The sequence below is a fragment of the Cryptomeria japonica genome, unplaced genomic scaffold (genome assembly GCF_030272615.1).
Source record: "Cryptomeria japonica unplaced genomic scaffold, Sugi_1.0 HiC_scaffold_282, whole genome shotgun sequence".
NCBI lineage: Eukaryota > Viridiplantae > Streptophyta > Pinopsida > Cupressales > Cupressaceae > Cryptomeria > Cryptomeria japonica.
The window spans coordinates 57,004-80,220 of NW_026729104.1; the positions used below are offsets into that span (position 1 = coordinate 57,004).

Here is a 23,217-nt window from a genome sequence, read left to right on the forward strand (position 1 = left end):
AATAGCATGTGAATATTCCAAAATTGTAAAAAATCAGTTTCACCATTTGAAAAACAATAAAACATTAATCCCATCACTCTTTTCTACCAAAAATATATAGCTCAAAATCTCCACTCAATGCCCCATGGTACAATTTTTAACCCATACTTTTTTGTACCAAATTGGAACAGTTTTCTAAATAGATTTGTCATTTGAATGTACAATGTGAAAATTTGATATCATTAATTTGATGAGTAGTTCAATTATTTTGAATATGGAAAACTATTTGTTGAAATGATTAAAGTTTTATTTTGTAAATGTTTATATTTGATCATCACACATATATTTGACTATATTATATTATATATTATATTTGATCATCCCAGCACAAACAATACGTGTACGTGTACACTCTTTAGCTTCTCCTTGAAGAAAGTAAGAAAGTACTAATGCGCTTATCATTGTGACCAAAGTATATAGTATATTAACTTTCAATAAATCAAGTTTATTTTTAATTACATTCTTTATTTTTTTTATGCAAATATATTTCAAATTATTTGATAATTAGTAATACTTGAAATTTTTCAAACTAAACAAATCGTTTACTATAAAAAAATACCATCCAAATGCTTCTCTATTTTCTGCTCTATGCTAACCACATTATTGGGAGGAACTTGATGCTTGAACTTGATGTTTTGTGTCTCTTGTATAATAAATATAAATATTCAAATTTAAAAGAATCATTTTATTCTCTATTTTATTTTGTTGTTCACATGGACTTTCTTTCTTTAATACATTTTCTTTATTTTTTTGCTTTTTAATAATGCATTGATCTATTAGAATAAAATAAGAAGATAAATAAACTAGCATGTAATTTATTTAATTTTAAATTAATAAATTATTTCATAATAAATGATTTTTTCTATTTTTTACAAAAATCTAAAATAGAGAATAATAAGATGTTAAAAGCACAATTTAATGTACCTAAAATTTATATTAAAAAAATAAATTATATTTCAAATATTATCAATATATATTTGGAAGAAATTAAATCTATCTAAAAAACAAATAAAATGTCTATTAGATTTACCAAACATTTACTGAGGAGTTAACACATGTGAGTAGATTTAATGTACATACTGATATTTTATTTAATGATTTGTATAAAAATTTAAATTTTTTTTTTTAGAAAAATTGAATTTTAGATTTATAGAAATCAGTAAGATCAAAGAGAAGTGACATTTCAGTAAAAATAGAAAATAAATTTAGACTATAATATTTTAGTTAATTTTTTAACTCTTTATAATCTATGATTAAATTAATTAAAGAATGAAATTTAATTAAAAAAACTAAAAATAAAAAAATGATATTTAATAAATAATATAAATATGTAATATAAGAAAATAAAAAATATGTGTCATAGTTTATGATATATAAAACAAAATAAAAACGATTTCATGCATTCACAGAAAACAATAGTGGGCGGCAAAAACTACACTTGATTTCCTCCGTTTTGTTAAAATGGATGTTATCAGATGTACGAGATGCCTGTTTTATCGGTTGGATAGCCGCGCATTACTGCACTTCACGTTAGTTCTAGTCTCAGCTTTTTGTCCCTCAAACTTGTAACGGCTAAAATGAGCATTTCGCGGGTAACTTCAGATTAGTTATTATTAGCGCAGATTTAAAACCAATCACAACTTACTCGACTCCGCGGGAGAAAAATAATTATATAATCGGATTTTATCGCCCATTTTTCATCATTTCTTGTGCGGGTTTGAATTCAAGGGAGAAATTATAGATTTTGAAGCTTATATAATGAAGAGAGCAGCGGAGAAGGAAAGATCAGAGATTCGGGGACCAAAACGGTAAGTTAGTTTTTATACTAAGCTGGAAATTAATTGCTTCTTTCAAGCTTGGGCAGAACATGAGATTTCTGACTATTTCTTGTCGTTTGTGCTGCGTTAATTTCAGTTGTAGGTTCGCCGAAGGTTATGAAGAGATGCCTTTGCCAACAGAGATAGACGCACAATCATATCTGATTTCAGTAAAAGAGCATTTCAAAGATGATATGGGAAAATTCGCAGAGTTTATTCAAATCCTCGATGATTTTAGGTCAAAGACGTATGTAATCCTTGCAAATCTTTACTTAGGGCTTCCGAATTTCTAATTGATAATGTATTTTACGCTCTTTGAACCGGCATTTTTGGTTAATTTGCAGATGTGATGCGATCAAGGTTATTGCCAGATTGAAACAGCTCGTTAAGAGCCATGAACTTCTTTTAGGTTTCAATAAATTTCTCCCAAAAGGCTTCGAAATCTTGCTCCCTTCCGAAGATTTTCTACGAGACGGACACAAGGATCAACATCACAAATCAAGGGCTATGTTGGGTAGCAATGCTTTGCCAGCTTCAAACAATGAGAAAATCACATACAAACCCAAATCAGAGATGGACCTTTCTCATTTGGAACAGTGTACTCCTAGATACCGTTTGATACCACAGAATGTAAGGAAAATCTCTCTTATTTTAATGGAAGAATCAATGTCTGGTGGGATTCATAAGCAAAGTTTAAACATGCATTATTACAATCCATCTGCATGAACTGCCGCTATTTTTTGCATACAATTATAAATCTTCAGTTGCAGTCTAAGCCACTATTTTGCATTCGAAATTCTTATTGTAAATACAATTCCTTTGTGCACTTCTTCTGAAGCTATCTACTGACCTCCCTAGATCTTGTTTCTTTTTTAGTTTATTTCATAATGTAGAGATGTATGATTGTTTTTTCTATTTAAAATTTGGCTGAAGAATCAACATTAATTTCATTATGTTGCAGTTCCTGAAACCCGTTGCCAGCTGTTCAACTGATCTTGACGCAGAGGTATTGAATGATATTTGTGTATCAGTAGCATCTGGTACAGAGGATTACCGAAGAAAAAGGCAATTTAACACTTATGAGCAGGCTATTCTCAATTGTGAGGATGACAGGTACCACATATATTGAAGTTAATCTTCTAGTTACATATAGGAGTACTTTTTAAGGATTGTCAATTTGTAATTATTCGGTGGAAAATCATGAGTTTTCTGGAGTACTAATAAACTAACCAAGCATACTACATACAGAGAGCGAGAGCTTATCATTTGGTGTTAGGTGCTCCCTATCACTGAAGATAGTATACAGGTGTATTATTTTGTATTTAACATTGTCAAATTTTGAATTTCCAGATTTGAGTTGGACATGCTCATAAAAAATTTAGAAGCTGCAATTGAGCGTGTACATGAGTTACTGGAAAAGCAACATGCTCATTTCAGAATTGAAGACCACCTGACAGGTAGCTTCTTTTTAAGAGTTTCTGTAATTATAGTCACAAGTTGGATATTTAGTTTGGTTGGTTGTAAATGTGACGAGTAATTTGTCAACATTTGGCCATTGCAGCTATGAATTTAAGGTGCATTGAGCTCATTTATGGAAATTGCGGGCTTCGTATAATAGATCTGCTGCTTGAAAAGCCAGATCGCTGTTTACCAGTAATTGTAAAACGTCTTCAACAGAAGCACGACGAATGGGTCGATTGTCGGACCAGATTCAACAAAGGCTGGGCAGATGTTTATACAAAGTACTATCAGAGATCTCTTGACCACCATAGCTCCCGCTTTAACCAAAGAGATGCAAAATGTTTGAGCCACTTGGAAAATATTATGGAGGATTGTTGTATATAATATTAATTTCTGACTTGTGAAAACAAGATTGAGGTTTTACTCAATCGCTATGTGCTTCTTGTTGGAATATTTAATCTCTCATTTGGCATGAGAAGAAATGTAATAAAATATTAATTTCTGACTTGTGAAAATATAATTGTGTTTTTTCTCAACCTATATGCTTCTTGTTGGAATATTTAATTTCTCTCATTTGGCATGAGAAGAATTGTATGCACAGTAATATTTTTTTATTTTTTTTATTCTTTATTTTAATATGAAGCTAAAAATAAAATTAGATTATATATATTAAATTTGTCATAACCTTCTAGAATTTTAAAATCTGTTGTCCCTTAAAGTCTTCTATATTTACTGAGGTAATTTTAAAATTTGTTGTTTGTTAAAGGCCTCTATTCATTGAAGAGATTGTAATGCATTCCTCATTTCTGATAATTTGATCAATCAATCCTTGATCATATGAGCAAAAACTTCTTATAGCGTCTGATATTGAATAAAAGAATCTGTATCTCTTTATTGCTGTAGCAATTTCTGTATTTTCTGCTTTCTTCACTTCTACAGGAATAGCAGTGAAACATTGCTAGCTGATGTTAGTAAACCGTTTTGACTACTTAGTATTTGGTGTAACTAGTTGCTTGATTAGTTGGATTCAGTGGGTGAATTCTATAGTATTTTTTCTATGTGTCGTCCAATATTTTTGCATCTAATTAGTATTAGAATTGTATTTATAATAATTTAATACCTTCAATTGATATCAGAGCATAGAAAAAGACGAGATTATTATGTTTACAGAGTTGTTTTATAAGAGAAGAATAATAAGATCGCAATCACTCTTTTTCTTTAAAGGATCGCTGTTTTGAAGGAAGGTAATTGTATTTGTCCAGTCAAAAGAAAAGTTGTTGTTCCAAATAAAAGGAGGAAAGGAGACGGCTCTGAAGGTAAGTTTTATTGTTGTTTGTTCTTCACATTTCTATGTGAGACAGCAAGAGGAAAGATAATTTTTTCTTATGTTGTGGGCTGTAAGCTTTTTTTCAAATCAAAACATAACGGCATTAAATCTAAAGATAAATATTTGTTGATTTTTTTTTAAAAATAAAAATTTTGGTTTATTTTTTTTATTTTTTTTTAAAGTGTCATATATTTAAACAGATGAAGATATTTTTTTGTTGATTGACAATAGCCGTTATGTTGTTTTTTTGTATTTATTTGAGATAACAAATATTGCATGACATCAAAACTATTGATTCCTATTTTAATGGGACACATTTTGTTTATTGGGTCGAACGAATTTTGCTTATTGCAATCCAAGAATGCAAAATTTGTTGAAATCTAAAGATTTAGGGCATATTATTAGTAATGGATATGAAGAACCTAAAAAATATTAATGCATTAACTCTAGAAAAATTCACAAAAAGACAATGAAGCTTTATTTCTAATTCAAGGTGCACTATGTCAATCAATTTTTCCTCAAATAAGTGATGTTGTACACATTCTAAAGAGGCATTGACTATTCTTGTAAATGCATATCAAAGTGTTCATATAGTTAAGTTACAAACACTATGGAAAATTTTTGAAAATGTTCAAATGGGTCAAAATGAATCAAATAACGAATTTCCAAAAAAAGTTGAAGGGATGATAAATCAGATAATCAACATGTGACACTACTACACAGAGTGAGGGTTTAAGACAAAAATTGAGTAAATTGTCTTGACTTGAGACAAATAAATCTTAAGGAGAGATGTTTGAAAGCCATTCTTGCCCCCCAAAAAAGAGGTAAGATGAGGTACAAAAATAGGCTATTATATTTCGATAGGTAAGCTACTAGTGTCACGTAATGAGGAGCATCATGCTAGAAACTAATGTTATTTAAATATATGATATATTGGATGAAGAAATGATCTACAATCAATGAAAATAAAATCATACATAAGATGATAAGCATCAGAATGTCTTGATCAACATAATAGTCTCTAAAAGAATAATAGGCCTCTATGTCATGTTCCACTTTCACACAAACTTTCATATACATAAAAGAAACCTTAGGAAAGGGAAAAACATAACTCATTAGGGCCTCATTTCTATAAGTGAGGGTATTGGAATGAATAGAAGCTAAAGCCTCACAAATGGGATTGTCAGTCTTAATAACCACTAGGAAAGCCTCATAAAGGGACTTGTCAATCATCACCATTTCCTTATGAGTGTTGAGAGCTGAAGAGGATGATATAATTGAAATAAGGTCATCAAGGGTTTCATTTAACATAGCACAGTCATCACTACTAAATATGGAATTCACATTGAGAGATGGTATTGTAGATGGTTCAGTGGGTTTTGAACTATTATATCCAAGTCTGAATGAGGTTTTACGTATCTTATATTTTAAAGGAACTCTAATCCCTTGTCCACTTGTGCCACAACAATTTCCATTATAACTACTTTTAGCTAAAATGTGAAAACTCATACCATAAAGGGATTCCATATCGGAAAGAGATGGCATGGTCTCATAGGTCTCAATGTCATAGTTAGATGAACTAGAAGAATATTTTGAAGAATACATTGAATTAGAAGAAGCCACAAAATTTTTACTAAGTTGTTTAGGCAAAGTTGATCGTTTATTAGGTTCCACCATATCATCACTATTTTTAGTCTTAGGCCCTATTGGGGTGATTTTATATTCTACTATAAAGGTAGGTGTAAAATCTAAGCACCCCCAATCATCATCTAAGAGTACCTCTTCGGATGAAGAAGTGTATTTAGGAGGAGATGACGTTTAAACTTGAGTAGTAGAAGAATTAGAAAAATGTGAAGAAGATCTAGAATCAGATGAATTTTGCAAACAAACTTGTAATTTAGTATCAGTGTGCAAAGTATACATCTTGTTGTTATAAATAAATTTGACTTGACGATGAAGAGTGGAAGGGACAGATTGCATACGATGAATCTAAGGTCTCCCTAGAACAAGGTTGTAAGTAAGCTTCTCAAGCATAATTTGAATAGGTGTAGCTAAAATAGCAAGTCCTATCTTAATGGGAAAGGTTACTGTACCTAAGGATGACCTATCAGCATTGTCAAAGCCATGAATAGAAAGAGATTCAAGTTGAATAAGAGAAGTGTCCACAATAATATTATCCAAAAGATCAATGCTACAAACATTAAGGCCAAATACATTGTCCACTAAGGTTCGTCTTATAGAATTACCATTAATAGGGACAACTATCATACAAGGATCATAATGATTTTGAATATCCTTAGAAGGTAACCCATCTTGAGAGAACACAATTTGAGCTTTAGGTAACTCATCTTGAAATTGTAATTGAAAAGATGTAAATTGAATGACAAACCTAGGGTAAGAAGGTAAATGCATGAAATAACAAGGTGGACTAATTATGCTAACTGATAATGAAACAAAATCTTTGTGCAATAGGTAAAAAAATGGGAGGATAATCTGATTGTGTGCCTATAATTGAAATTTGTAACCAAACTGATAGGACCAGGGTGCTCAAACCAGAGCGCCTAGTGCCATTGTTTAAAAATATAGATTTTGAGATAATCCAAGAGACACCTATCAAATTTGAACCTATTCTAGGAGGACCGGAGAACCTTGGTCCAGACACTTTCTATTGAAATTTGGTTGGATGCTCTATTTTTGGGTCATGATGTTGTTCTCATCTTCTTGGCTCCATTGGGTACCTGTAGTTGTACACAAGAGGAAAGAAAGGGTTGTGGATAGGGGTTTGCCTTAGGTCAAACATCGGGTTTGGAATTAAACCTAATTGAAATAAAAATTAAATTGTAACTAAATTGGAAAATATTACATTTTGAGGGAACAAATGAAATAATTGAAAGTAGATGATTGTACCTCCAATAGATGATGCAATGCTCTTAGGATAATTCCTTCATGTGTTGATTAAATAACATGAAAAATCACATAAAATTTATCATGAAATTATAATTGAAACATAATATGAAGATGCCTTGATGTATTTTTGCTCCTCCTTGACTCAGATTTGCTCTTGAGGAAGAATAATTGCTCTTGAGTTGATGATAACATTAGCATAAGGTGTAATTGTTGAAAATGAATTGAGAAGGATGCCTTATATAAGGATTTCATAATTAAAATCACCATTATGCTGACTTAGAATTGATATATTTTTGCACAGAGCTAGATTTGAATAGGGTATGACCACCTTAATATTCTCTTGAAATTCAGGGAAAATGTTCAGGACCAAGTAGTATACTACCTGCTCCTATCAGCTTTTTTCCAATGTTCTAGGGATGTGAGATAGCATGATTCTAATCCTAAATCGATCTTGGTGTCTCAAAAAAAAATGTGTAGATATGCTAAAATCTGCCTTGAAGATTGAAAATAGGGCAAGATTAGGATTAAATTGGGATTAAAAGAATAAAGGGCATGCCTATAATTAAGGGCTCAAATAAGAGTGTGATGATGTAATAAATTCAAAGAATAAGACCCTTAATATTAATTTAAGTCAATAAAGGTCCTATAATGCATAGAGGAAAGGGAAGTACTAAAATAGGTGCTAGGAAAGTGTGAAATTGAACATACTAATAAAGGTGTACAATTTGCGACCCTACATTTGGCCCCTACTTTATCAGAGTATGATCTCATGAGCATGCTCCTTAATAAGTAACTTTCAAGCATAAACAAAAGTAAACATCATTAGAACTAAAAGTTTCAAGTCAACTAGTTGAAGAGGCCTCGATAATCAAAATGCCTCAACCTCTAATATCATTATCCGCATGTTATTGCAAGAGAACAAGTGGACTTGTAGAAAGAACAAAAATGTACACCAATTTAAAGAACAATGAACCATGATCCAACACTGGCAAAATGTGTCATGCTATGGGTTCATGGGAGAGAAAGAAGGAACATGGATTCCACAGGCCAGCAAGTTGTGTTATGTTAGGTGATCCATGGTGGGGAGGAGAGGCAGAATAGTCTAGCTATGTTTTGCTAATTCCACTCACCTTACTACATATGTCACTATCCGGTTTTAGAAGTTAAGCATCCCGTATAAGACATTGTTTTGTTTGGTTTTGAGCATGCAACAACCTGTATAGGACATGAAATAAAAATAGTATAAAACTTTTTTTTCTCTGGTTTAGAGCATGTCTACCCTATATAAGACATATTAAAAGGTTGTGTCTAGTTTCAGGCATGAAGCATCTCGTATAAGACTTCGTTTTGTCTTGTTTCAAGAATGAACGCCTCACATAAGACATGCCAAATATAGAGCAAAAGTATAATATAAAAGGGGTGATATGTATGGCCCCACTTAATATGTCAACATAGTCATATGTTGATGTCTTAAGGAATCTAGAAACAAGGTTACACGCCTTCAACATAAAGGAGACCTCCTTTCGCCAACAATGTAGTGATTTCTTTAGTGGCTAATATTCGCCAATTGGCTATTTTTTAAAATTTGGAAATCAAAATTTGGCTAATAGTTCAAGTTTTAAGGTAACCTAAATCACCACATTTTTTACAAAATTTTATTTCAGTCATATTTAAATCGCCAGATAATTTATTTTATTAAATTTTTTAACTCAAAGATTCGCCCAAATATTTGATACATGGTTGGATCAGATTCGCCAAAATTTTATTAGTTATTGTAAAAGATTAAATTAATTTGTCAATAATACATCATAATTATTAGTTACTTTAGGGTTCTACCAGCAATATTTAGTTGCCACCACTGATTCAAAATATAATCTAATGACCATCATTGCATTCCATGAGGTAAACTATACCTACAAGTTGTAATGCTCATGAGAGTTGAGTTTCTTTTCAATTGTTGGCCTCAATGGAAATCAATGGTATAAAAACAATTTTGGGACCCATGAGTATTACAAATTTTAAGTACATTTTATCTGACGAAATACAAAGATGGCTATTAGATTAATCTAAATTAATGCTAGTAACTAAATAAACTAGTGTTTGCTCTCCACCTTAAGTATCAAGCACATAAGGGGAATGCACATGGATTCAAGCACACTACCTAGAGCTCACTGTTCAAATTACAATAAGGGTTGCAACCCTAGAAGGCTCACTACCTTACAAAATGATTACAAATATAATTGGAATGTCTAAACAGATAAACAACACCTACAAATGCCAAAATACAGCTTCAGTTAAGCATAAAGTACACAATATTACATTTCTATGCTATACTGCATTGTTTTGTTGTAATCTGAAGCACAAATCCTTTACTTGTGCACATGAAACTATGCACAATCTCTTACAAATACTTAACACACAATCATCGATATCCAAAATGATAATAGCAATCGCTCTTATATATCGACAACATCAAATTAGGCCATCTACATGTTGGCCCAAAAATGCATAACACACAAATGAAACGTGTTCTCCAAGTCGGCTCAATCCGAACTCCAATGCATATGCGGACGAAAAAGAATTGTCCACATGTTATCCATATGTCAGAAAATAATCCTCAAACACAATTACAACCACCAAGATTAATCCGCATAATGAATATCCACATGTTACTGTTGATGAACATTGTTCTAACCAAAAACATGTAAATCGAATCTTTTATCTTACTCAAGAATCTTCACCAGAGCCCACAAACTTGGAATAAGGTAGATTACACATCCATAATGCTTCTCTGAGATCCACAACACAAAAAATTCAACCAAAATGAACCGCTAATCAAAATACTACACACTCTATTGGATGTCTCGTTCTATCTCACCGGACCTCACCAAAGCTCAATCACACTTCCGATATGAACAAATCATGAACTGTGAATGGAATATTTGACATCATTTGTGTTACCCTCCTCATTCTCCTGAGGCATTTATGTTCTCATGTTATTTAAAAATAAGGAGTGTATATTTAGTCCGGGTTTGTGTGATTTTTGGTTTTTGTCTTATTAAATTTTATCTTGAACTGAGCCTCTCAATTGAACCTCATCTAAGTTCAAGGTTCAAGTTCAAGTGGAGCATGTTGTATCGCGGATTTGTTTTTAAAAAGAAAATTTAATGGTCTTAGTGTCAATTGTTATTGAACTTGAATTATTGAACATTTTCAAACGTTCAAGTTCAAAGTTGAGAAAGTCAAGTCTTGTCTGAGTCCCGTCCTTGTAACGCATAAGCTGCGGCATTTTGTTCTCTTTGTCTTAGTTTGTCCTTGTTATGTTCTTTTGAACTTGAACATTTGAACTACTTCTCAGAGGGTTCAAAGTTCAAAGTTCAAGGATTGAATAGCATTGGACATAAAAGTAGCGGACATAAAAATCACGAAGCATCACCATGGAGGGAGTATTCTAGATTTAAAAGGGTGAACTTCGAGGGAATGAGTCGAAAAGAAGATCCTACTTGAGAATAATTATTTCAGGGAAGGATGTGGAGGGAAAAGACTTGCAATTAATGAATTGTCAGAATTAAGTCTTTTCAGAATAATTTGGCATGGATAAGCATGCAGTTACAATCATATCAAATCCTGTGACCGATTTTTAAGCCTGTTCTCAAGTTTTGTTTTATTTAAAAAATAAAAAATAAATACTTGCCTTCTTCATTTGCCTAATTTGGTAAGTAAGGTATTTGCACAGGCGATATTTTTTGTTCTTGTCTCTTTGGATTTCGAGCTTTGCATAAAAGGTGAGTTCAAAATCTTCTTCTCATCTCTATGATTTCTTAAATTGGAAGCTTTTCTTGGTAGTTCAGTTGGTTTAGTTCGTCTCCCTTGCTGTATTTTTTTTTGTTGGCAAATTCAAAATCAGACCTAAATTGCCCAAGATAGACCAAAAGTCTTGGTTAGTTTGTACCTTGTCAGAGTTAGGGGACACTTTTATGTCGTCAGTAGACCTAGATGAATTCCATGAAAGGGCACGAAATCCCACTGGTCCTCCTTTAATGCAGAGGATTCTGGATAGTTGGTTAGTGGAAGCAGCAACTTTCCCTCCTGCGGTGTCATGTCCTGAGCTGGTTCTAGAATGCATGAATAGATATGACCCTATTGAGAGATGTGTAAGAAGCACAGATGGTGAGGTTCTGCTTAGGGTTAGTCAGGAGGTTGTTGTTGCCATTATGAAAAGACCTGAGAAGGAGCAATATGAGGATTGGACGGTGTGCAAGTCAAAAGGGATTTTCTCATAAAAGAAATCATTCTATAGGAATGTCATTGCAAGGAACTGGTTGTTAAAGTTTCAAAGAGGAGGTTCTTGACTGCCAAGTCCATTGACACAGGAACATCTAATCCAAGAAGTCAAGGCATAGTCATTTTGTTACATAGAGTAAGGGGGAACCAAATGGCCTTTTATTGGGAAGATTGGATGTACTTCTTCATACAAGTCATTTTTGGCAGCTTCTTCATACAGTTTCCCAAGTTTATCTACCTAAGGGTAGGGGGTTTTGAAGGAGAACCGTACAAGCTTCCTAGATATGCATTTGACAAACAGATTTTAATGGAAATATGCTGGCAGTTGGCCTATATTGATACAAAGTACAGAGCCAGACATCAACAAGTGTCTCATTTCTAATTGAATTAACTTATTTTATTTGTAGTAGTGTCTCTAATGAATTGAATTTGGAACTAGAATTTAAAAAATTGAATTTTCAATTATATGGTCCGTGAGCAAATTTTGATGCCAAAGGGTTTGTCGCCACCCATCTAAAATTAAGAAAAGATTTTATCCATGTGCCAAATATAGAGGATTTTTGGGCTGATTGATGTGATGAGTTTTAAGTTAGCAAGAGGACACACTAAAGGTTCACCCTACCGCAAGTCATGGCCTTTGAGTTGACAATGAATATTTCTAATGTCAAGGATGATGAGAGTGAACTGATGGATCCTTAGTTTGTGGATGATAGGAAGAAGGGAGTCATTCCAGAAGTGGACTAGGAAAAAGATGAAGAGGACCAGATTCAAACAAGGACATTCCCAGTTATCAAAATAATTGAAAGATGGCTAAGAGAGTGAAGAATCGGAAAGGTCTCTAAGAAAGATTCAACCTCGTCCTCTGAAGTCCCATTGGCTAATTCCCATGTTACATCTTGTGTTGCAGGATCATCCAGAACAAAGACTAGAGTTAGTCAGAGTGCTAGGCCGATGGAAATAAAAAATGAACTAGCTCCTACTAGGATCATCAAGGCCATAACCAAAAGCGGAGCTAAGAAATCTCTTGTGTATTCAATGCTAGTTGATTTAGAAGCCTCTCCTAATATGGAAGATCCTTCAGCTCATCCAGACTTGGAGGTGCTAAATGTTGATGCTACAAATGACACTCAGCAAGTGGATAGTTTGGCAAACACTACTACCACATTGGTAGTAAGGAATGAAAAGGAAATTGTAGCTAGCTCTGATGAAACTTCTGTGCGCATTGAACCTCTAATGGTTAGAAAATACCCTAAATAGAAAGAAAAGGAATGTAGTTCCAGTTTTGGTCCCTTTGGAAGATATGGTGAACAAGTGCTTGGGGAAGACTCCCAAAGTGAAGAAACTGGAGACCATTTCAAGAATTGATTTTGATGCTGACAGTGGGAATTAGACTGTAGAGATAGCTTGCCCATTGACAGCTGAGAAAATAGAGGACCCTACAGTCATGTATTTTACTGTTGAAAAGGTGAATTTTGGTACTACTTCTCGGGCCACGAATGTTCTTCATCTTGAAGCTTCGATGAAAAAGATCATAACTAGGACTTGGAAAGATGAAAAGGATAAAAGGGAACTAAAATAAAACTTAAGAAAAATGGCGGAATATATTGACGCAATCCATGGACTAGATCCGGAACCACTATCTGCACAATGAGCATTCTTTGATCCCAAGTCCCCTAGCAATCAGAAGTTGCTCGTAGAAGTACAAAGGATTAAAATGGTACATGGTGTGGTCCTTGAATGGTTAGATATGATCATGAAATAGGGAAAAGAATACATTAGGTATTTGAGAAAGGTGTATGATGATGTTGCTTAAGTTATCCGAGAGTTGGGAAAGGAAAACACAACTTGGAAGAACAAAGAAGCCAAGTGGGCCCGAATAGTACCTCACATGGAAGAAGTTCAAAGAGATGGCGTAATGAAGTTCCTTGCAGAAAAGCCTTTATAGGGATTTAATAAAAATATTCTGTACATTTGCAAAAATAACATTGAATGGATAAATTCGGTAATAAAACTGGGCTATGAGGAATTTGTTAAACTTGAGCAAGAATCGTCTGAATTGGTACAAAACATGCTTAATGATCTAAAATGCATTGGAGTGAAATATATGAAAGAGGATGGAAAAACCGTTGACACTGGTGAAGCCATAAGAAAATATTTTGAAGTGCAAATTGATATGGTTAGGAGTGAAACGGTGGTCACCAAGAAAGATTTCTCCGCCATTGCTAAAACCGAATCCTTACTGTTTTTATGCATAGATCATTTGAACAACCATGTGGATAAAGTAAAACAGGTGCATAGTGATAAGGAGGTTTGGCAACAACGAATTTTACACGTAGTCATTCCGACTGAACCTGTCATCCAGTAATTAATGGAGGCATTCATGGAGTGGAAGACGGATCAAACTAGTCGCATGTTGCCATGAATTGGATAACCGTTCCCGTGTTTTTTTTACTTTCTGTTGTTTTTAGTCAGAAAATGGTTTTATAAGTTAGTTGTAAAAAAAACTATTTTACTTACCCTCAGGCAGAGCGATGTAACTCTGTGGTTACTGAGTGGTTAGGGTGGAAAGTTTAGCTATCCATAGCATGTTCATCTTCATCAAATGGGAGTCTTTTGCATCTGCACCTTGTCTGTATTACAGGTGGACATACATATAGGTAAACGCTCTTGATGATACTATGTCATCAACCTTCACCAGACTCCATCTCCAATCTCATCATTCTCCTCTGACTCCCTCTGCTCAACCTTGCCTTCTCCCAGATCACCTTGGAACATATCTCAACCATTTTTTCAAAGAGACAAACCCATCCTTCTTCATCTGTATTGGCAACACAATATGCCTTCTCTGTCGGTCCAATGCATATCCCTGACCTTATGCACTTGAGGCATTCCTTTGATTTACCGGTAGTTCTAGTGTGAGCCTTTCAACACTTTCCTTTACCTCTTCTTCCTTATCTCTCAGAACTATGATGCACACTATGCATAATAGCTGATAATCTCCACTTGCCGATGGAGTGACACCTTGTCATCTGCATCATGTAATGCACTCATGTGACTTCCCTATTTGTGCAGCACATCTTCAAACAGGCACATGTGATCCGGTGTGGGCACATTCATTGTCAGTCATCTCTTCACATGGTGACTGCATCTTCATCCGGTGGGAGTCATGTTGTTCTACAACCACACAGCATACCAGTGACCAGCTCATTCTTCTCCTCTGGTGTTCATGTGATTTAGGTAACATTCTGCCTCTTCATCACAAACAACAGGTCAAGAACCTTGCCCATCCTGCTTGTACACTGGTCATGAGTTTTCCAGTTGGCAACTACACACTGTCAACACAACACTTATCAATTGACATCCATTCCTTATCAGTGATACACTGTACTGATAACCTTACCATTTCTTCCACACAAGTCAGGCACTAACTTGTGTACCGGTGACTCCAGTGATCATTCCTCTGAATGAAATTCTCTTCTTTACCTTAATGGTGCTCTGCAACACAAGGTGGTATCAAAGATATCTCATTTTGTACTCCTTCATGGCAGTGTTGCACATACATCTCTCATACCGGTTGACATCAATGACAACACAATGTCAACATTTCAGACTTCAAGGAGTAAGCCTGGGACAAGGTGGGCAGGATGTAGTGCCCCTCCTTGATTCATCTTTCCTTTTTGTGCATCGATAGACGACATGGTTATAACTTAGACTATTCTACAATGCTTTTGATAGATTTTATAGATTGATCTATGATTTGGATTCCCTATGGTTGATGACAGACGTGTCATATTTGCAATTGACATTATGGTTTCATATGGAAGATGACATCCATGGATTATTATTATGATGGTCTATTATTTGCCGGTTTATATGCTTATGCAATATTCACATTTTATTTTGGTGATATGATGGTTGCATGCTATGTGCTAGCCTCACTTTATGATTACACTGGATGAGTTGATGCTATAATTCTCGTGACTATCTTATTTGTGTATTTGTGATAGAGACGATGTCATATCACTCATTGCGAGCACGATATGATCTTGTGATTCTCTTCACTTTCCTGATCATATATGATATATGTTATTTCATATGTTGTCATCATCAACTCCACCTAGCTTGACAGGTCTAAGTGTGTCCATCACAATGGCAAGTTGATAGGAGGTAACATGAAATCGCATTCTACACTCTAGGTTTAGGTTGGTATCCTGTCAGTCGTGGTATTGTCGTTAGAGTTGTCTCGTGGTATTTTATGTTACCCTATGTTGGGTTGTCTTGAGGAGTTGTGATTATTGGTTAATTAAATTATTAAAAAATTAATTAGTTTATAATAATTAATTAAATCAATGATTGGCATTAATATTTAATATTAATGTGTGATAGCTATTATTAGGGATATTTTATTATCTATGCTTATTTTATGGATTTATATTTAATTGGTGATTTATATTGTTATTGTTATTTTGTTTAATGATTTATTATTTAATCCCTTTTGGATTTATTATTTATTTATATAGTTGTGGCTTTAATATTTGATTGGCCACTTATATCTTATTGTGCCTTGGTTTATTTACTTAATTGGTTGTTTATATTATTTTAATTCCTTTTACCCCTTTGGGTTATTTAATTAATTATTTATTCTACCTACCCTATTTTACTATTCCAGGTTGTGAGCTCGGTAAGTATAAATAATATTATTTTAATATATTTTGCCTCAAATTGAGGTAGGGGTTGGTATGAAATATATTTTATAGATTGCTTTCATTGGCCGACATATTTTCATGGTTTTTGTTTAATCCTCTACATATTGAGTTTCTGAGATTGTCGTGGGATTAGCCTGTGGTAGATTTTCTAGAAAACTATTGGTGATAAAATATTTCTATGAATTTGGATTGTGGAGTCTTGGCTTGGCTTGGATTTTGAATTGTTGCACTTCATCGAATTCATTTTCCATCACTTATATACTTCCAGGTTGGAGATATTACTCCCGTGTTATCTACATGTCAATTTTGAGACAAGCTTGTTTGCACTGTGTCTATGTAAAGATTGTTTGCAGGGGTTGGGAAAATTGATTATGTTGTAAGATTATTTACATGGTAAAGAAGAAATAAGTATATTGGGAATTATTGTTTATAATGGCTATACTTCTGGTGTTGTCGTCAATGGTTTTTGTATTTTTCACGGTGTGATATCATGCTTGGATTCTATATCCCTTGTGCGTATTTGTTGAGTTGTAAGAGTTGTCTTGTGTCTCTTCTAAGTCGAATTTATGTCATAATTAATAATTTAGTGTATCCTCAGCTGAGTCGTATCCTCTGATTTCCATATTTCTGAGTCTTGCTTTGCGTATACGCTTAACTATTGTACGAATACGTTGAAACTATATATTTGCTATTCTAGTAGGTGAATGCATTGTTTTAGTAAATATACGCGTTGCCAAAGTTTGCAAAGGCATCATTATTTATGGTATATGTGCTATCATTATATTTTAATTCACCAGTCTAGGGGTCAAAGGCGCTCTTTGAAGCCTGAGTGTGTTGTTTCAGTTACCTAATGTGTTGATGTGGTTCACACAAGCATTGTTTCATTAGTCATATGTGCTAAAGTACCTTATGAAGGCATTGTTTTGGTTTCCATATGCACTACTTTGTTGAGAAAATGTATGAAACTGCTTTGCCTGGCTTTCTGAATCCTTTTTTATTTCTATATTTTGATTTTCAGTATCCAAAGACTATCATTTTGGGTTTCCTGAGTTGTCCCAAGACTAGCTATTTGATCTAAATTGTGTATTTGTATTGTTGTATGGTTACAAGAAAGATGTTGTGCCTTGCATTTATTTTCTCTTGGGCTCATATTGAGTTTACTTTTGATATTATGATAATTGCATGATGTGTGCTCCATGTTGCTTGTGAGGTTGTGATTAAATGGCATATGGCATTCGTGTCTTTTGATTATAGCATATTGGTTGTTAAACCTCGGCTATCCAGTTATGCTGCATTGAGAGCCCTTGTTATGTGATATGTTACCCTAAGGTCTAGGTGCATGCTAGGGGGAGTGGGCTTCCAAGTGAGTGACTGGGGTCATGAGGATTAGACTACTAGGATTATTTATGTTTAGTACTACGGTCTAGACCACTAGGATAGCTCATTGAGAGTTTACCTTGTAATCAAACGATAACATAAGTAAACTAACCCTAGGTGGGATGGGTAGAGGTAAATCACCATAATAAGATAAGAGTTGACTTGTGGCCTCAAATCATATCCCTAGTGTAATTATATTAATCTGGGAATGGTTGGGAAGACCTTGGTTATTACAGGTAAGTCGAACTCCCTTGATATCCTCAAAGGTAGGGATGGCCTGGCATGTGTATCATGGATGTCGAGACATTTTCCCATTGGTTGCTTTATGGTGATAGTGTGTGATGGCACTCCTTCCCTACATGTAGGTCCTAGCACCTTAAGCCTTATTTATTGGAGAAGCCTCTGGAGATCTCATGCTTTTGATTTAGCCATATGGTGTGTTGGTGTGTTGGTGTATTGTTCTTGTGGATTTCACTTGAGGGAGTTTGGTTTCATCCTTTGGTTGTTAGGTTTCAGCCTAGATCTAGTGTGTGTGTGGGATCTTGTGTCATCTCCTAGCATGAGGGGTGGTTCCTTATGGTTCCACAAGTTCAGGTGGTTTGATGCCTTCTTCCATTAGGATGCTCTTCATTGGTTTCTCTTGTGCGTGGAAGTAGATTCCTTATCTCTTCAACTATTGGATGGATTCTCATAGTGGATTGATGTATTATGATACGTATGGCATTCATGATATAGTTGTATATGTAGATTGAGTATCATAAATTTGATATAATGGATATTTGATCCTTATGTAATATGTTATATTCATTGTTATATCTATGTTGTATCTTGGATATTGTTTAATTATGGAATATGGATCTAGATTCATGGTTGAATGAATTGCCATTTGATTAGGCTTAGTTGGGATAAAGTTAATTCTCTTCAATGTTCTAATCCTTATGAAATTAGTATTTGTTGGAGGTGTATATTTATTTAAGTAATGGTATCGAGATACCCTAGGGAATGTTATTGATGTATTGTATTTAATCTTGCTTGCATAATGTGATCTTATGTTCATGCTTAAGATGAATATGTGCATATTTAGTAGATAGATGTTTAATTCATATGTGCTCTTAGTTGATTATGTTGCATTAATAGATGAAGTTAAAAAATATTATTATCTCTATTTGCATGTTACTTAGCTATGTTTTTCTAGGGTATTTTGGTAGGCATTACATGCTTTTACATTTTCTATCTCGGGAGACCCAACTTCTAGAGGTCATAACTTTTGACCTAGGTATCCAATTGAAAAACCATTTGAATCTCCAAAAAGCTTGCAATGTGCTCTATCAAGAAAAAAAATTCTATTTTATTTATATACACTTTAGGACCACTTTGGAGCCTCTAAGACCTTCAAAATTGACTTCAAAAATTTAGTTGCCAATTAAAAAAAAACTTTAATATCTTTGAATATAGGCATGATCTTGCAACAAAAATTTATCAGCATGATTATCTAGACAATCCAAAGCTTCAAGGAAAATTTTGCATTAATTCATGCTCAAATGAAAAATCACTATAAATAGTAGCCTTATGTAAATGCAAGGTTGAGACACCATTTTCCTGACAAATTCTACCTACCAACTCGTAAGATAGTTACTTGGATAATCTCAACACCCAAAATGAGGAGGAAAAAGAACATTAAAATTTAGATCTTGAGAGAATATGCAACTCCTGTGAAAAAGGATGGAAAAAGAGAGCAAAAAGTTGAAAACTAGAGGAATATGAAGAGGGCACCTTAGTTCCCAGACGGAGAGATTTAATATGAAAAAGTGTATAGCTTCAAATGTGAGGAGTTTCTTTTGTTTTTCTTGTATCGAATTTGTAGAGAATAAGTTTTTGTTGTAAGACAATTACAAAGCCTAAGAAAGTATGTTTTGATGTTTCTTATAACTAGTTGTTAAATGTAGGGATTTGTCTTAATTTATATAAAGTAGTCTCCAACAAGATTTCCTACAACAAATTGTTTCTTTGATTCATTTTTTATTCATTTAAGTGCTAATTTTTTCTTTAAAGTGTACTTCAAGTTAGGCAGATAGCTTCACTACTACAATGATTGACACCTATTGAGGATTATGAATTGTTCATATGCATCACAAAATCTATGACATTTGTGGTGGATTATATGACAATTGGCTATTCTTGGAGGTAGCATCCAACGCATGCAAGGGGTTTGCATGTATTTAAGCTCTCTACATGTTGACGGAAGTGTTTTCATGTAACATGGGTGCCCTAGTTGGAGATTTTGTGATGGGTATATAATCCTGATTCACATGCATGCAAGAATCGTGTAAGTCAGGAAAACACTTACAGTTGTTAGATTCTTGCCACATGGATCTTGGAATCTATCTTGGGCTCTTTCTCCTATGCAATGACAATAAAAATATTTTTTATATTTTATAGTTTGCATGAGACTATTTTCTATAGGTATTGTGATGATTCTAAGATCACTCTAGGATTTATGTGTTTGATTTAAAACTCTTGTGAAGAGTCTTGGTGCTTGGAATCTATTATAAACATGTGTATTTACTAAATACAAAGTATTGTTCTTTTGGAGTGTGTGGTTTTTTCCCAAAAGGGTTTTCCACAAGTATATTTGGAGTTCATGGTGTGATGATATTGTATGTTTATCCTTTGTTTCCATATGTGTTTTCTTCATATAATAACTAGTTAAATGTTTATACGAAAATTTGCATCATCTCTCCCACTAGATTAGTGTTTGGAAGCATTTTCCACACCTTTTCTTCCTTTTAGTGAAGTCATTTGATGCATTTACTATTCTCAAAAGACGCTCTCCAAGATGAGCATGGACTTTTTTGCATTATTTCGTGGTTTTTCTATTTATTATTTTGGTAAAATAATTTGTGGTTTTGGCCTCTCTTCTTTCATATAAATTGAAGGTATGAGATGGCGTTTTCATATCATTATTTACATATACATGGTTGTTGTTGTTTTTAGAGTTATTCAAAGTGCAAAGTGTTATTGTGTTGATATTATCTCATGTGCATTGAATATAAATACATATTTATCCTCTTTCTCTAGTGGACATTTTTTCCTCAAAAGGGTTTCCTCACATAAATCATCTGTTTATATTGTGTGTTATTTATTTATTTTAGTGTTTGTTTATGCATTTGCAAAATATTTTTTATGAAAATCATAAATAAATCATATTTTACATTTGGATTCACTTTATAGAGTATTTTATTATAGTAGTTTCACCTTGTTTCTCAACATTTGGTATTAGAGCTAATAGCTCTATATGGATTGGAACATATATTTTTAAAGTGTTCAAGGCTTTTTGGCTATATTAAAACCTTTTGCATTGTGTGGTTTTACAAATTTGGGTGGGATTGAAAAACATAGCCTTTGCCTCACTTTCATATATTGAGAATTTTGATGACATTGGATACAAGATATGAAATCTAAAGATTGAAGATGTTTCAGAGGAAAGATATTTGTGGGTGCTAGTTGTAAATGAACCAAAACCATCCCAAAAGACACAATAAACCATTATTTTTGACATATATATCATTCTCTTGAATGTTTCTAAAGAGACTAGTACATACAAGCTATGGAAGAGGATAGATAATATTTACCAAACTCAAAGTCTAACAAATAAATTGTATCTCCAAAGATACTTATATTCTTAATAAGTAAAACATGGTGATTTGATTGTAGATCATTTAAATACTTCTAATTTAATTTTGATTCATCTTGTTCCAAAATATATTAAGTTGCAAATGGAAGATAAATGCATCTTATTGTTTAAAACCCTTGATAATATTTGTGTATTCCAATATTTTTGAGAAACTTACTTATTATATTAAAGTTGAATGATTCTAGTGTGCATCTAAAGTTTAACAAGTCTAGCTGCAAGTCGATGAGAGGAAACTTGAATGCCTCCACATTTTTAATTCTCCAATGTGACTAGATATTTTTTAAATGGATGTAATTATAGTACCAAATTTTGGATCACATAAGTGAAAATGTATTAGGGCCATTATTAATAAAAAAATAATTGATAACTTTTTATATTATTCTATTGAGAAAAATAACTTATAAATTGATGAGATTATAAGTTTATTGGTTTTTAGATCATTTATCCTATTATAGTGATACTTTAGTTTAACCTTTGTTCATATTCCTACCACTATTAGTATTATAAAATAAAAAATGCTTAATGTATTGAAAGAATAGAATATAGCCTTGGGGACGCTAATTCTCATGGTCACTTTTTATTAGGAAAGGAGAATAAAGTTCATCAAGTGGAAAAAGAAAATAAAAGTGGATGGTAGTTGAAGAAAGTTGTCCAGTTGTTTGCCATTTTATTGAAATGTTTAATATTAGCATATGTGGTTAAAACTAGAAATTTGAAAAGAGTGGTTACACATCAAACTCTTATTAATTGAATCCATGGATTTTGGTTATAAGCTATAAAGTAGTAACTCTTATATTTTTTGATAACTTGTTAAACAGAATGAATGGGTATATAAGTACAATCTGTGTATTATATAATATAGATAATGATATCTTAAAAATTCGATTAACAAGAGAAACGATTTATTTTGAACAATCTCTAAGAATCTTGTTTTCTCATTGGCAAATTAAAAGGAGGGCCACTCTTAGTAAATAGATATTTCATTTTGTTTATTATTTTCAATTTGCAGGTGTGTAGATTTCTAGATTTGATTAAATTTTTTTGTACCTTATTTGAGCTGATAATAATAATTATTTTGTGTTTAGATATTAGTAATAAACTCAAATTAATGTGCGTTGTAAATTGAGTTGATGATTATGAATTGAATTCTATTTTATTTTACAACAATGTGAACATACTTCATGTAGCCAAATTATAGTCTTTATAAGAATTCATGTAGCTAAGATTCTCAAGTCCTATCACCAATTTGTAATGTTTGTAATAGATTAGCATAAATCTAGTTATCTCAAATAGTAGATTTTATTTCATTAAGCTAATTGTCATTATGCCTTCGGAAAAGTTTACTCCCTAGAATTGAGATAGGATAAACTAAATCATAAACTAAAATATCAAAATATTGTTTAAATATAGAATGAATAATAGTTCCTTCAAATTGTTCCTAGCATTTTGGCATCGTTGCTCAAGAAAAGTGTTAAAGACGTGATATCCTAGCAAGTTTAGTTAGGACTAGGCAACTACCCTTAATTTGCATTATGCTAAATCATATAGATCCATTAATCAAATAAAAGATGAGAAACGTATATTTGTCAAACAAACTATAGTAAA

The 23,217-nt window shown here is 33.1% G+C and overlaps 1 protein-coding gene across 1 annotated transcript; it reads left to right on the forward strand.

Annotated features, from left to right (window-relative positions):
- The first annotated feature begins 1,489 nt into the window (after positions 1-1,489).
- Positions 1,490-3,782, forward strand: LOC131870083 (paired amphipathic helix protein Sin3-like 4). Its single transcript, XM_059215789.1, has 6 exons — positions 1,490-1,847; positions 1,954-2,103; positions 2,201-2,486; positions 2,818-2,969; positions 3,207-3,313; positions 3,418-3,782. The coding sequence occupies exons 1-6, from the start codon at positions 1,798-1,800 to the stop codon at positions 3,699-3,701; spliced, it is 1,029 nt and encodes a 342-aa protein (XP_059071772.1). The 5' UTR covers positions 1,490-1,797; the 3' UTR covers positions 3,702-3,782.
- Positions 3,783-23,217: the final 19,435 nt, after the last annotated feature.